The following is a 17,286-nucleotide window of genomic DNA, read 5'->3' as shown; positions in this document are numbered from 1 at the left end:
TCTAGCCTACAGCAGGCTTTCATCAATTGTTACTCTGTCACATCCCACCTCCTCTCTCCTGTGAAATAAATTACTTTGGCACTCACTTAGCATTACTGTCATAGAGAGCAATGGTAAGAGTTGGAAAGGAAAGTGCACGCTCATTGTCATAATGTATGACTGAGATTTGGTGGAATTTTTTTGTATTATGACAAGTCACCAAATGGAGTTGGGGAATGGGGAAAAATTAACTAGCTACTTTTATTTCGTGCATTGTCCTCTCCCCTCTTTTTACTGTTTGATTGACACATAATTTTCCATGGAGCCTAAGAAGAAAGAATTAATTCCAAAATTTAATAAATATTTATTACTGCACTGCTGGTGGGAATTCAAACTGGTGCAGACACTGTGGAAAGCAGTTTGGAGTTTCCTCAAAAAGTTAAAAATAGAACTACTTTATGATCCAGCAATTGCACTATTGGGTATTTACCCAAAGAATAAAGAGCACTAATTTAAAGTGATACATGCACCTGTATGTTTATAAGAGAATTATTTATAATAGCTAAATATGGAAGGAGCCCAAGTGTCCATCGATGGATGAATGGATAAAGAAGATATGGTAGAGGCACCTGGGTGGCTCAGTCAGTTAAGCATCAGGCTCTTGATTTCAGCTCAGGTCATGATTTCATGGTTTGTGAGTTTGAGTCCCACACTGGGTTCTGCAATGATAGTGCAGAGTCTGCTTGGGATTCACTCTCTCCCTTTCTCTCTCTCTCTGCCCTTCTTCCTCCTCCTCTCTCTCTCTCCCTCTAGTTAAATAAATAAACTTTACAAATATGATATATATATATATATATATATATATATATATATATAGGGAGAGAGGGAGAGAAAATGGAAAACTATTTGGGCATAAAAAAGGATGATATCTTGCAATTTACAAAGACATGGATGGAGCTAGAGAGTATAATGCTAAACTAAATAAGTCAGTACAATTCATACAATTTGAATTCACTAATATGTGGAATTTGTGACACAAAATAAAACAATAAAGAGAAAAAGAGAGAGAGAGAGAGAGAGAGAGAGAGATCAAGAAACAGACTGTTAACTATAGACAACAAACTGATGTCTACCAGAGGGCAGGTGGCTGGAGGGGATGGGTTAAATAGGTGATGGGGATTAAGGAGTGCACTTGTGATGAGCACAGGATGACTTATGGAAGTGTTCAATCACTATATTGTACACCTGAAACTAATATAACACTGTAGGTTAACTAACTCAAATTACAATGAAAAATAAATATTTATTCAGTGCTGTAGTCCAAAGACAAGAAATTATAACTACCACTCAGAGGTCAGGGGGCTGCAGAAAACCATTGCTAATCTTACATGTCCTCAGAGCCTTTGGGTGCAAACTTGAGGAAGAATGCTAAAGCCACCACAGAAATTCATGTTTGATATCTTTTGGAATCCATATAAATAATGGGTTTTATCCCTATTTTATTTTATTTTTTAATTTAAACTTTAGTTAGCATACAATGCAATATTGGTTTCAGGAGCAGAATTCAGTGATTCATTACCTACATACAACACCCAGTGCTCATCAAAACAAAATCCCACCTTTATACCCATCACCTATCTAGCCCATCTCTCACCCATATCCCTCCCTCAACCCTCAGTTTGTTCTCTATTGTTAAAGAGTCTCTTGTGGTTTGTTTTCCTCTCTTCTCTTTTGTCTCCCCCCTTACCATATGTTCATCTGGTTTGTTTTTTAAATTTGACATATGAGTGAAATCACATGGTATTTGTCTTTCTCTGATTGACTTATCTCACTTAGCATAATACATTCTAGCTCCAACCACTTCATTGAAAATTGCACGGTTTCATTCTCTTTGATGGCTGAGTAATATTCCAGTGTGTGTGTGTGTGTGTGTGTGTGCGCGCGTGCGTGTGTGTGTGTGTGTGTATACTATATATCTTTTATATCCATTCATCAGTAGATGGACATTTGGGCTCTCTCCATAATTTGGCTATTATTGATAATACTACTATAAACATTAGGGTGCGTGTACACCTTCAAATCTGTATTTTTTAATCATTTGGGTAAATACCTAATAGTACAATTGCTGTATCATGGGGTAGTTCTATTTTCAGTTTTTTGAAAAACCTCCATTCCTTCTCCAGAGGGGGTGCCTGTGTGGCTCAGTTGGTTAAGCATCTGACTCCTGATCTCAGCTCACGTTTTGATCTCAGCTTTGTGAGTTCAAACTCTGCATTGGGCTCCATAGTGGGCATGGAGCCTACTTAAAAATAAATATTTAATTAATTAATTAATTAACTAAATAGAAACCTTTGAGGGAGAAGTAGGAGGACCCTTGGCTTTTCTCATCCCACTCTATTTTTAAATGTCATGCAAATATGTATCACTGGTAGGACCCAAACCATATACAGATCTTGCTGGCCAAGAAATCTAAGAAATGTAATTGATGGGCTTCCAGCTTCTGCAACACGGGGGAGTGCATGGATAGAAGTGCTAGCTGACAATATCTGGAAACATCTTCTGAGTTCTATTCCTCTAAACTTTCTGATTTTTTAAAACACCAGATTTCCTATATTAAACCTTCTGTTTATTTTTTTTAAATTTTTTTAATGTTTATTTATTTTTGAGACAGGGAGAGACAGCATGAACGGGGGAGGGTCAAAGAGAGAGGGAGACAGGGAAATCTGAAACAGGCTGCAGGCTCTGAGCTGTCAGCACAGAGCCCAACACAGGGCTCGAACTCACGGACCACGAGATCATGACCTGAGCCGAAGTCGGATGCTTAACCGAGTGAGCCACCCAGGCGCCCCTAAATTTTCTGTTTAAAATGCCTAGTGCAGTTTCTCTTTTGCTGTCTAAATCCTGAGTTATGTACACTCTTCAAGGATTCTGACTGAATAGTTCTTATAGAAGTGGACTGTGATCCATATTTTGAGAAGTAATGTTTTTGAGGCATTTCCTCCCCCCTACACACAGTATTGGAAGGAATAAAATTACACCCCCTCTTTATCCTTACCTTGTCCTATTGGCTATTTCAGTGGAACATTTCTTATGTGTAATCTATCCAGTAATTTCTTTGGTAAGTAAACATTGCACTAACTTCCAGAAGAACAGGATAGAAAATTAGAGAAATAATCCAACAACTCAGGTAATCTTGGGTAAATTACTGAACCACAAAAACAACAAAGATATGTTCCTAAGAGCCCAGCATTCCAAGTCTCCAAATTTGCTATTCAGCTCCAACCAGTTGTTTCCAGTCAGGAATGTACAGCCAATACTGCCAAATTTTCAAATGATTTTAAGAGATTTTTTTTGGGGGGGGGGGGTATGAAGTGACCTTTTCAAATACTGACAAGGAAGTAAATAAACAAAACATATCTGTGGGCCAGACCTAGGGACTTAAGGATCTAGCCCTAGGAACAACTAGTTTGTGACCTTGGCCTTGGCCGTAGGACTAGAGCATGTGCTAGAGCATGAGGAATCAAAATGAAAAATGAAAAATTCAGAAATGATACAAACTGTATTTCGTATCAAAAGGGTCCCAGGCTATGGAGAAGAGAGGCACACAATACAAATATGCACAAGATATGGGTGCATCACAGAGGAGGGTGGAATTAAGTCGAAGTCGGACAGGTCACTGGAAGAAGTGATGTATTATTATCTGGGCTTCAAAGAATGTATAAGAGCCCCTAATGTGGGGAAAGTGCATTTCAGGAAGAGGGAGCAATACATACAACATTGCATAATGAAATGACAGTCTTCATAGGAATCTGTAAGAAATTTAATATTGCTGAACCATAAAATGAAAGAGTGGTGAGGTAGGGGCAGTGGAAGGGATTGAGATCAGAAGAAGGAAGACCCATAGATCAGAGGCCTTACTTCTAATGAGAGATAATGAAGACTTGAGACTGGGAAATGGAAGTGAGACTGGAAAGGAGAGCATACACAAGCGAAAGTTTTGCACAGATGCACCAGGACACATATCCATCAACAGGGAAATGAATGGGATATTGCACAGCACTCAAAGTGAATGAACTACATCTACATGGATGAATTTTAGAAACAAATCATTTAGCGAAAGAAACAAGTCCCAAATTACTACATAGAAACAGATACAAAGTGCTGTGAAATTTGAAAACAAAACTAAAAAACATTGTTTAGGCATGCATGTATGTGATAAGAATATATGTAAAAAGATCATGGTAATAAACATAAATCAAGATAATGGTTTCTTCAGCAGGGCAGTTTGGGGAAAATGTTGAGATTTAAATTATCAATAAATATTCTAGTTCTTTGGCTGGGTACCAGATTCACAGGTTTCTACTGTAATTTAAATGGATAGATGGATGGATAAATCGTCGTTTATGGCTCCATGAACGAAATGTCATGACTACGTACTCTGCTTATTTCTGCTCTTTGTACTTAGGGCTATGAGAATTAGCATTTTGGAGGTGGAATCAATGGGTTTCCAGTCATTTTGTTTTTTACCTTAAATTGGTTTTAGATCAGTTCCTCTAAGGGAAGAGGCCTCACTATGTGAGGCCCACGTGCTTTTACATCCCGCTCTTTTTACCCTTTGCCCTTGGCCCTGCTTCCCCTCCAAAGGGAAGAGGGTGACGCCAAGCAGTTGGTGAAGGGGGAGGGGCAGCCCGTGGATCTAAAGTGTTCCTATTGGTGTGGAGAAGGAGCGAGAACGAGGCTCGAGCTGTAGCGTGGAAAAGAGGGGCGAAGGGGGCGGGGCTAACGGGAGGCGGGGCTAAAAGAGCTTAACGGGAGCGAGGCGCAAGTGCAATTGTCCGCGCTTCGCTGCGATGGCGGCGGCGCCGAGCACAGTCACACTGCTGGCGGCGGAGTCTTCCCCTCAGGAAGCTACCGTCCCTGCCGCCTCCTCCTCCTACACCGCCTGCGCGGCGGCGGCGGCAGTGGCGGCAGTGATTGTGCCTGCCTCCTCAGCCACCTCCACCCCTGCCAGCCCGCCTGCCGGTGGCTGTGGCGACGGCGGCGGCGGCTTTGGCGGCTCCACTATGGCGGCGGCGGGGAGGGGGGGCAGTAGTTTTAAAGTAGACACCCGCCCTTGCCTCAGAGAAGGTGAGTTCCCGTCCCGGGGTGTGGGGGCTGCCCCATCTCCTTCGCTGCCTCTCCAGCCCGTCCGCGATCAGACTGGGCGCGGTTCACCACCGCCCCACCCCCCCACCTGCTGTGGCGCAGTAAAGGCCAAGCTCGCCCCGCCCCGCCGTAGTAGCCCCGAGTGTGCAAGATGGACCGAAGTAGAGAGGGTCTTCCCTACTTCTCCCCACACCCCCGAAAAAGATGGGGGGGGGTCCCCAGGAAAAGGAGCTGCAGGTATTCACAAAGCAGGAATTTGAAGGGAAGAAAAATACCACTTAGTTTCTCTCCCAACCAGGGAGCCTTAGTATGCTATGTGAAGTTGAGGTGTGATTTGGTAGAAAGGAGACAAGGTAGAGGTGCTGTGGAACTGGAGGGTCAGGGAAAGGGAAGGGGGACTGATGGAGAAAGGGGGCAGAGATGAAAGCTCTGAAGAAATAAATAAGAGGGGGGAAACCCCCTTTGGTGAAATTCAGCATCCTGCAGTGTAGAAACTTTGAATAGGATATTTAGAGAGGAGATTAGGAATTTGGGGAGGTTAGAGTGTATACATGAGCTTTAAAGTAGGAGCTGTTAGATTTTAGGGTCATAGGGTCCGATGGAGGGGGTTGTGCTAAGAAGAGAGTAAAGGAAGTGTGGGAGAAGCACAGATTTCAGATACCACATTGCAGAGTTTTCTTTGGCTATTTGAGGGTGTGACCTTATAGAGCAAGGTTTAGGGACCCATCTTTGAGATGGTTTTGATTTTAATAAGTGCTGTTGTACCTACCAACACATACTACTCCTAACATAAAAAAGAGATTTCTTGACTATTTCAGTATAAATGCTATTTAGTTCACACAAATACTATATACTAGTAAACAGCAAACTGTAAAATTTGCCGTTGAGATTCATTTTAAAGCAGTGTTTGGAAATGCTTCTTAGGTTGTTGAGACCAATTCCACTACAAAAGATCTCAGTAAAGTGTTTTGCCATCGTAAATTTTGTAATTAATTTCCGTTATTTGTGTGTTACCTTATATTGCTAACTTGCCTCCAAAGTGAACGACGTGGACACCAAAACGGAGTTTAAGTTCCTTTTCTTTAGAACCCCCCATTAAAATTAGCCCATAAAAATGATTTTCTCTTCACATTCTTAAGTGATATATCCCTGTGTGCTATTTATTACCTTTCACACCTTTCACTTTGGGGGAATGGCAAAGCAGTAAAAAAATCCTTTACAATATTTGTCATAGGCACATGACATAAATGCCACTTACTAAATATGGAAGTTAGAAATACACTGCGATATGGTGATGTCTTTTTATTTATTAACTCTCTTACTGAAGGCAACCTTGGAAAGATTCTACTGTCTTCAGTCAGCCTGGATTTGTACAGTTGTTTCGGGATGAAAATATGAAACCTGGATTTTTGTTTGTTTGTTTCTGTACCAAACTTTCTATGTAACCGGAAAGAACGAGAGAACAGTTTTATAGGTGGTCAAGATCACAATTCAGTCTGGCTCTCATGGCCTTTTCACAGTAAGGTTTAGGACCAGTATCTCATGCAGTAAATGGCTTTTTGCCTGTCTCTGTGACTGGATTGGTTATAGTATTTTTTAATTTATGCAGGTATTAATGGCTTTAAGAGGTATAAATTCATAATGTAGCAACCATACCCTGTCTACACTATTACTAACTGACAAAACGAGGAGAGCTCTAGCATAGAAGTCTGGTGCAGTGAACTTAGGTTCTGTTGTTTATCCATTAGATTTTGTGACCCTGAACAGATCACAAACTTCCTGGGTTTGGGTTTTGACATTTCTGAAATAGAGGTATTGAACCAGCCAGACTCTTAAGGTTGATTTCTGGTCTGACAGTATGAACCATGATTTTGCAGTTCTGCATTGATACATACTCTTAATGACATTTCCATGGCTGTGCACTAGAACAGTAGTTCATAAGCCATAAGAAACTTTGGCCATAGTTATCACTTGACATTCAGTGAGTAATTAAATCTGTGTTGTTAGTGTTGAGACAATTTACTAAGCTATGAAAAAAAAAATATAACTGCTACCTAAAAATTATCTCTTACTATTTCATTTTAGGTAAATATCCTTAATTATGTGTTCACTCCAAACCAAAACTTTTACCTTTCCACCTAACAAAAGATAAATATGTAATATAGTACACTGTCCAAAGCACTATTACATCGTAAAATATTTTTTTTTTGGGATATTTCTAAAGACTATAAATGGTTGCCAGTTATAAGATACTGGATAAAAGAGAAGAGAGAAAAATGTTTCTTGATGGTGTGCCAGTATCTTTTGCTTTGTTTTTTTTTTTTTTTAGCCCTGGTTAGGAGATTACTCTAAAATGTGACAAAGAATTGTCAAGATTCCAGTTGTTATAAGTATACTCCAGATAGAACCATTAAAAGTCGTTTAATAAAGCATTTGGTGATCTTTTTTCAACTATAGCCAACACTCCTAAGGATCTCATCTGTCTTGGGGTTGGTAATGAGCAAATGACAGTGAAGATTAAAAATTGCCAAGCAGGGAAGATGAGAAGTTTCAAAAGTTACAACTGGGAAATTGGGCAATAAACTTAAAAACAAAACAACAAACAAAACAAATGCCAGGTGAATGGACATATGACAAAACATACCTGCCTAGAATTCATGGTAAAGGGAGTCATGAGATTTTGTAGGACACTTCATGTTTAATGGCTCAAAAAAAGGAATTTTCACCCAATATTGATGTTCCAATGTAATCATAGTAAACATCAAAACAAAAATAAACAAAAACTCTCTTGTTTGTTTACCTCTTCATTTAAAAAAATAAATTATTAAGTGAATTCTGTTTTAGATTGGAGGACATGCTGGCTTTTTCTTTAGTTAATAATCCATTTGTACAGTAATTACCTAACAATTACCTTTGTCTCCGTATTATTCAGTGAAGTTTCAAGTCCATCATAAGAAAACCTAGTTAATGGCCTTTCCTTCATTTATTCGAGAATCGTTTATTGAACTCCTGTGTGTGTGTCACTATGCTCAGTGATGAGGATACAGTTGAATTAGACACAGCTGTGTCTAAGAACTCTAGATTAAAGAAGTCAATAGTATTGCTTGATAATGAAATTATAAAATGAATAAATAAATAATTGAGGAAAATTCAATCTTAAATATAATTTGTCAGACTCTTAAACTATCAGGGCCCTCCCATTGTTTATTATAAATCTGCATTCTACCCATGGTGTCTTATATATTATAGGTACACTAAAACACATTATAAATCTAATGTTGGTATCTAGGAAGGAATAATTAGCAAACTGTTAGAATTAACATTTATTCTTTGCATTTGTTAGGGTAGGAATGTCTGGAGAGAGGTTAATGACCACTTGTTAGTTTCTGATCTTCTGTCTCTATGTGTCTTTAGGTGTCAATATGTGAAAATATTGACTAAGCCTGCCCCTTCATGTATTAATCACATATTTGTTTGGATATGAACCTTGATTCTTTTCCATCTGAAACCAATCTTGGAGATCCATTCACATTTACTAACCTATTGGAATGAATGGCATGGTGACTTTCTGATGCAATGTAGCTGTCATGGGATCAAGTAAATTAGTGGATTTACACAGGACTTGAATTCAGTTTGTAACTTCACAAGCAGGCAGGACTCCTGAGCTAACTAGCCACAGAGTGCTTATAATTATGAAGGTCACATATTTCATTTAAAGACAAAGTAAATATTAAACTTATAACTAGTATTCCCAGTTATTTTATTAATTACATTACATTTTGTAATTATAAATATGCTATAGGAAAGCCTTCATTATTTTTTATTGTGAGAATCTGTGTAAAACACCCAAAACTTGCTAAACTTATAGGTCAGGTACTAATCTTATAAACTGAGAAAATAAAGATACTAGATAGCATTATAACTGGGTGTTCATAATGCTTACAGGTACACATCTGCACTTCTAGCACAAATAATATTTCTGAAAACTCCTTAAATGGGCTGTGACATTTAGGGGAAACAGTGTTAAAATACCTTGGCAAGGCTAACATGGTCCATTTTCCACTATAACTTAGTGTTGAGCTCTGTTCATCTTTCCTTTATATGAATGGTATTAAAAGATCACAAAGGTCGGAGCTCCTGGGTGGCTCAGTTGGTTAAGCGTCCAATTTGGGCTCAGGTCATGATCTCACAGCTTGTGGGTTCTAGCCCCGTGTCAGGCTGTGTGCTGACATGTTAGAGCCTGGAGCCTGCTTAGGATTCTGTGTCTCCCTTTATCTCTGCCCCTCTCTCTCCCTTAAAAATAAATAAAATGTTTAAAAAAGTTTAAAAAATTGCAAAGGCCAAGTCAGCTATTTAAAAAATGCTTTTAAATCAAGAACGCTTGAGGGAGGCTATCTCAAAAGGTGCGGTCATGGAGAATACAGCACGTATGCTCTTTGCAGAATTAAAATGATGATTTCTTGGATTTATTAATAGCTGACTTTAAATCTGTGACTGAGATTTATATTATTGCATCCAACTCTTTTGAGTTTTTCATTCTTGTCACTTTATTAAAATAGGATGCAAAGACATGAGAAAGAATTAAATATGGCCTTTTGTAGCAACGTGGATGGAACTGGAGAGTGTGATGCTAAGTGAAATAAGTCATACAAAGAAAGACAGATACCATATGGTTTCACTCTTATGTGGATCCTGAGAAACTTAACAGAAGACCATGGGGGAGGGGAAGGAAAAAAAAAGAGGTTAGAGTGGAAGAGAGCCAAAGCATAAGAGACTCTTAAAAACTGAGAACAAACTGAGGGTTGATGGGGGGTGGGAAGGAGGGGAGGGTGGGTGATGGATATTGAGGAGGGCACCTGTTGGGATGAGCACTAGGTGTTGTATGGAAACCAATTTGACAATAAATTTCATATTTAAAAAATAGGATGCAAAGAGTTTTTTACAATGTTAGATTTTTTTTTGCATCAAGATCAGTTGGACTATGCAATTCCCACCTCAACAAAGCATTAAAGCAGTTAATAACTAGTTATTGCCATAAACATATGATGGGTTATCTTGAGGAATAAATTTGGTGTTGGTACAACTAAATCTAATTATCATGCAAGTGAGATTCATTTTATTAAATGTAGCCATTTATAGAGTGATCTAATTTGAATAAGCTTAAATTTATCAGGGTAACCAAGTAACATTTAATTCTAGTGAAAGCAAAGTTCTCTTACTTAGAACTGAAGGATATTATAATCTTCCTTTCCTCAGAGATCCTGTGTGGTTTTTAATTTCGTTAGCAAGGGTGGACCAAATTGTAGGCATAGACTCATCATTTTTGTCTGACTCAAGCCATAATTGTTTTTCTTTTATCACAAAAATGTATTTCATCCTAAGTTGTCTGGTGTTATCTAGTAGTATTAGGAAAAAGTTTCAAATAGGATAATTTTGATTTCACACTCAATTGCACTTTTGTATACAGAGGTTAATGATATTTTATAAAACTTTAGCATAATAATGCAGCTATTTGGAGTAGACACAATCCAACAATGGTCTCCACAAAAATGAGTTTCTAGGAAGTAAATCCTCTTTGCTTTCTATATCATCAAAGGCAGGTACTCTGGAACAAGCTGAATTGAATATTTTTATATCAACATGGGGGATTTTAATCCATAGAATGTGAATTATTCGTCCTTACATTTGCGTTTCACTTACTTAAAACATCTCTCAACTATTACTAATGCCTCTCCTCAAACTTCTGGAACTTTTTCATAGTCCAAATCTACCTAAATCTAGAATCATATATTTTAAATTTTAGCTTTCCCAATCCTTTATTTCCTATAATCTCTCTGGGCCTTAGCTTCCTTATTTTGAAATGAGGACATTAGACTAAATCAGCTATAAACTAGAGGCAGTTTTGCCCCACAAGGGACATGTGTTAATATCTGGAGATATTTTTTGGTTTTGACAACTGGAAAATGCTGCCAATTTCTAGTTGGTAGAGGCTGGGGGATGCTGCTAAGTGTCTTACAGTGAATGGAACAGCCCCTCATAACAATGAATTATCTGGCCCAAAGTGACAATAGTGCCAAGAGTGAGAAATGTTGGACTAGATTATCTCTAAAATTACTCTGATCTGAAATAAACTGACTATATATAATACTAAGTAAAAATTTCAGCTTCTGAATTAGTAAACGAGCATATTTTATCAAGTGACTTTGTGTGCCGAACATTTTTTTTTAATTTTTGTTTCATTTAATATTCACCACATCCTGGGAGAGACAGTATATTTCTTTACTTTTTAGATGAAAAAACTGGCTCCAAGTGGTTAAATAATTTGCTGAAGGGTATATAGTTAGAGATCGAGATGGGATTTGGATATGTTTGACCAACTCAAAAGCTTATTTTTTTTCCCTACTACCCAGTATTATAGGTCATAGTTTTTCCCCCCATTTCAAATTATTATGAAAGCTTTGCTTTCTCAAGTCATGTAAACACTTCTTGTAGGAAGGAAATAAAAAGACTAAACACTTTCACTAATAGAAATTTAGTTGATTCTCTCACTAAAGGCTAAAGTCATGTATAAATATAGTAAAATTGTAGGAGCACCAAATACATGAACTTTCTTCTCAGATCCTGTTTATAATTTGTCACAAAACCACTCTTTGATTTAAAATAACCCTCATAGGGGCGCCTGGGTGGCTCAGTCGGTTAAGTGGCCGACTTCGGCTCAGGTCATGATCTCGCGGTCCGTGAGTTTGAGCCCCGCGTCGGGCTCTGTGCTGACAGCTCAGAGCCTGGAGCCTGTTTCAGATTCTGTGTCTCCCTCTCTCTGACCCTCCCCGTTCATGCTCTGTCTCTCTCTGTCTCAAAAATAAATAAACGTTAAAAAAAATTAAAAATAAATAAATAAATAGATAAAATAAAATAACCCTCATAATTGTTATTCAAGAGCGGATCACTTAGTTATAGTAGCAAAACAAAGGTTTATTACTTACGCATTTTCCTCTGAGTGATGGGTTGACTCTGGAGGGGAACTCCCCTTCAGGGAGAAGAAGGTGCTTTTGTCTTTTATTTTAACACTTTCAGTATTTTATTTCTTATTAAACTGCCATTTTAAGCATTTTTAAGTGTGCAACTCAGTGCCATTAGGTACATCCACATTGTTAGGCAACCTTCACCCCTGCCCATCTCCAGAAATCTTTCATCATCCCAAACTAGTACTCTGTACCTGTAGGTCATAGTTTTGTTATATGACCATCTTTCTCCAATCTAAAGAACTTTATGAGGTGTCTAATTCCTGTAAAATAACATATTTATAAACTATGCTTAATTTTTTAACAGTTGGCAACCTGAAGAAGTGTACCATTTATTGTGACCACAGACGACAGCATTGCAAAGCAGTTTTACTCTCTTACACTTTGAATATAAATGGAACCATGCATTAAACATTGGTTTTATCTTTTCCATATCCTGTCGGTTTAAGCCTTTACTCCTTTATCAGCCTTAGGTTCTCTTCCCATTTTGAACCTAGTTTTTGATAGTACTTTCTTATTCCTCATGGCTTTTTTTAATGTTAAAACACAAAGAAATGTTATCAGCATGAGAAGCTCCTGTATGTTTCAAAGACAGTATATCCCAGTCCATATTTGAGAGCACAGCATTGTATCATTAAGATCTCGCTATCAAGCTACCTAAACCGGGCTTTGATTCTGAGTATAAAATCTTGTTCCCCTATCCATATTTTTTTCCAAGTTTATGATGGCATAAAATCCAAATATGTCAGGTAATAAAGAACAAGTGAGTAGTACTATGCTAGGAATATTAGAACAACATGTCTATGATTAACTGGGAGGGATATAAGTTCCCATGTTCAAAACTTTATTTGCTACAGATGAGGGATGAAATCACACATCACAGCATTTAATTTAGTAATTTGATATTCTAATGTGTAATCTATTTATATTTTTAGCCATAGCTTTCCTAACTTATAACTAAATGAGATTGAAAGATGCAGGACCATTTGCCATGAATTTGTTGTTTTCATTGTCAGGAAAGAAAACTGAGCCACTTGTACCTATATTATAACAAAAATAATACTATAATTTGCTTAAAGCAATTTGACATTAGTTATGATGACTAAAACATTATATTTGGTAATAGAAATTCTGTGTATGTTTTTGCAAAGAAATACCTTGGAGAGAACCAGTTTTAGGGTTAGGACAAAGATAAGGAAATGCAGATAATGGAGGAGTAGGGGGAAAATATTAGGACCTCTTGAATTTTTAGGCCCTAAACTCTGTATAACTATATAGTTGTTTAAAACTTCAAATCATCTTTTGTGTTTCCTGATAGACTTTTTATTTGGAAGCAGCTAAGATATTTGGACCCTTCTATAAGAATCCCACCAAAATTTTGCTTCTCTTTGTATTTCTCTCTAAAATACAACATTTTTTTTTTGGTGACTATCAACACATATATGGTCAAGTACAAGAGAAACTTTAGAAATGGAAATCTGAAAGGTGGCATATGTTATTAATCATAAGCTAGTTAATAGCAGGGTAAAGACTGTCATGCAGTCTCTCTCATTCTGGTGCTTTTTAAAACTCTTACTGCTTTTGGAATTAAGAATTGGTGTGAAGCCCATATTTAACAACCAACCAATAAAAATATATTTGTTTCAAATTCTAAACAGTTTATGAAGAGAAAAGATGTGAAGAGAGTACAAAGAAGAAAAAAGAAAAAGGGGGAGATACAAATTGCGAAGTTTCTTCAGGTATTCATTCCTACCAGAACCAGTTCCAAAGACCCAGTTCTTTGTGAGAATACTTAACTTTAGTTCCTGGCATATAGTGAGTACACAATAAGCATTAGTTCCTGTTCCAGTCACCTTCCTCACAGCCAACATCATTTGTTCACATGACTCCTAATTTAACATCTATTCCCTGATGTTTGCCTGCCTTCTAGGTCTTCCCCCTAAGACAGACTGAAAAACATCTGCACTATCTATCACCAATTACCTCTCCCACTTTCAGAATTTGCTATAGACCATTAACTTCTGAGAGTCCAAAAATCATGTCTCAAAAGTGGGGATAAGGATAGAGCAGGGTCCAAAGGAACATTTAATTAGCATCTCTTGTGAAGTAGACATGCATTTCTCATATATGCCAGACCTAGAGAGGAAGTTTCTCATTTAAGACTTTGGCCTTTTTAAAAACTAACTCTCAGGGATATCTTGGGCAGACTTAGATTGGAATCCTGGCTCTGATGCTTACTGTGTAACTTTGGACAAATTGCTTGACCTTTCCAGGTCTCAGGTATTACCTTTAGAAAGTAGATATCATCACATTCATATCAAATTTAGGGGAAATGCAGTTTGAAGAGAACTTGGCAGTGTGGGATACCCTCTGAAAAATAATACCCCATCATGTATAATTGTTGTCAGTAAGAAGCCACCTTCTACAAACCTCTTGTCTATAGTTTCAGGATCTGAAAAGATCTTGAGAGGCCAGAATTATTGGTAGAATCTAACAAATGAAACTTAAATGAGACAAATCTAAGTGTATATTGGGTCTGGTTGGGGATCCATAAAAATTTCTATCTATATAACTATGTCCTAGAGTGACAGTTTAACAGCTCCAGGTGAAAAAGAAGCTTGTATTTTTTTCTAAATTTTTTAATGGTTACTTATTTTTGAGAGAGAAAGAGAGACAGATTGAGAGTAAGGGAGGGGCAGAGAGAGAGGGAGACAGAATCGGAAGCAGGCTCCAGGCTTTGAGCTGTCAGCACGGAGCCTGATGTGGGGCTCAAACCCACGAACTGTGAGATCATGACCTGAGCAGAAGTCAGACACTTAACTGACTGAGCCACCCAGGTGCCCCAAGAAGCTTGTATCTTTTAATTTTTTTTTCTTAAAACTATTATCTTGGGGCGCCTGGGTGGCGCAGTCGGTTGGGCATCCGACTTCAGCCAGGTCACGATCTCGCGGTCCGTGAGTTCGAGCCCCGCGTCGGGCTCTGGGCTGATGGCTCAGAGCCTGGAGCCTGTTTCCGATTCTGTGTCTCCCTCTCTCTATGCCCCTTCCCCGTTCATGCTCTGTCTCTCTCTGTCCCAGAAATAAATAAACGTTGAAAAAAAAATTAAAAAAAAACTATTATCTTTATTCAAGTTAAGCACAAATTTATTATCATTGTGGGGATGGTTTATTTTTATTTTATTTTTTACTTAAATTTTAGTGAACATTCAGTATAATATTGGTTTCAGGAGTAGAATTGTTATTCATCATTTACATACAACACCCAGTAGAAGCTTGTGTTTTACAAAAGTTAGCCTGTCATGAGTCAATAGTATGATGTGCCCACCAAAAAAATTGGTGAGGCTATCTTAGGCTATATTAATAGAAGAGAAACATTCAAAACAGAGAGGTGAATATACTTAACACTACTGAACTCTACACTTAAAAATGGTTACAGTGGTAAGTTTTATATTATGCATTTTACTACAATAAAAAATGAGGTGATGATCTCATTTTACTATTTTGTTATTGTGACCCCATTAGGGTGATTGTGCTTATGTTACACTTTATGAATTGCAGGGATTTAGGTAAACAGTGAGAGCACTGGACATTCAGCTGGATGACAGAGCTGGGATCAGTTCACTAAAAGGCTAAGGGGGGGAGCAATAAAGATGTAATGGTTCTACTAAAATATTTGAGGATTGCCATTTTAGAAGAGGGATTATATTTACCATGCCTTCAAGGAATAGAACCACGACTAGTAGAAGCGCTAAGCATGGTCTAAGTCTGATCCCTGGACGAGTGTTGGAACAGTTTCACCCGTGAACTTATAAAAAACTGTACATTCTTGGTCCCCAACCCCAGAACAACTGAATAAGAAGTTTGGGGATGGGACCCCAAAATTAATCTTTTAACAGGCTTTCCAGATGATTCTGATGCACACTAAAGTTTGAGACCCCCTACTCTCCAGGAAAACAAATTTCCATTCGACGAAAATACACATGAAAATTTGGCTAGCAGCGATTCTCAACCTTCACTGTGCAACAGAATCACCTGGGAAACTTTAAAAAACAAAACAAACAAGAAACTATGATGGGAAACCACTCCCAGAGATTCTGGTTAATTGATCTGGAGTGGTGTCTGGGTATTGGTATGTTTTAAAACAACCTAAATGACTTTAATGTGTAGCCAGGGTTCAGAACTATCTTGTGGAAGGTTGAACAGGATCACTAGGTAGGCTGTTCAAGAGATTACTTGGGGACCCTACTTAAAACTCAGATTCTTGGGGCACCTGAGTAGCTCAGTCAGTTAAGCGTCCGACTTCGGCCCAGGTCATGATCTCACAGTTCATGGGTTCAAGCCCCGTGTCAGGCTCTGTGCTGATAGCTCAGAGACTGGAGCCTGCTTCAGGTTCTGTGTCTCCCTCTCTCTCTCTGCCCCTCCCCTGCTCATTCTCTGTCTCTCTCAGAAATAAATAAAAACACTAAAAAATAAATAAATAAAACTCAGATTCTTGGATTTCAACTCTGGAGATTTACATAGATAGTGCCAAAGAATACTTCTTTTCTTTCTTTTTTTCCTTTTTTTCCAAAATCTTTTCAGGTTAGACTAAAGCAGTTAGCTTGATAAGTATCATTGTAGATGACCTGTATACCAATCAGCTTAGTCACCAAATAGGTATTGGATAGCCATTACGTGTAAGGATCTAGCCTGTACTGTAGAGCAGTGATTCCCAACATGATTGATTATCAGAATTATATGGATTGGACTACCCACAGAGATTTTTTTAATCCAGCATGTATGATGTTGAAAAACTGTGCATGTGAATTTGATGTGATACCCTGATTGAGAATAATTTTTACATGAAGATTTGTTCCTGAAATTTTGAACGCAAATTTAATAGTATTGAATTGATTGGGAAAGCATGCTGTTTAAAGAAAATTAGCATAAATCCTCCTACGTACATTTTAATGTGCATCAACACTGCAGTATCTTCTTTTTTAATTTCAGATTTTTCTGCATTTCAGTTTTGACTCACTGAAGTCAGAATATCAGCACACTCATATTACACTCGGAAATAATTTGCCATTGACAAGTAACTGTAGGTGAATTTATTGAATTTAATTGAGGCCAAAACTCCACTTCTTGCATCAGGAATAACA

At 37.9% G+C, this 17,286-nt stretch overlaps 1 protein-coding gene across 1 annotated transcript in view; it reads left to right on the top strand.

Moving 5' to 3' along the window:
* The first annotated feature begins 4,817 nt into the window (after positions 1–4,817).
* ZMAT1 (zinc finger matrin-type 1) overlaps positions 4,818–17,286 on the top strand; it is a 38,415-nt gene continuing 25,946 nt past the window's right edge. Inside the window, exon 1 of the mRNA XM_043570920.1 lies at positions 4,818–5,106. Within this exon, the coding sequence (XP_043426855.1) occupies positions 4,830–5,106 (277 nt within the window). The 5' untranslated portion in view covers positions 4,818–4,829. The remainder of the gene's footprint in view (positions 5,107–17,286) is intronic.

Source organism: Prionailurus bengalensis, chromosome X (assembly GCF_016509475.1).
Source record: "Prionailurus bengalensis isolate Pbe53 chromosome X, Fcat_Pben_1.1_paternal_pri, whole genome shotgun sequence".
NCBI lineage: Eukaryota > Metazoa > Chordata > Mammalia > Carnivora > Felidae > Prionailurus > Prionailurus bengalensis.
This window is presented reverse-complemented; position numbering and strand designations above follow the sequence as displayed.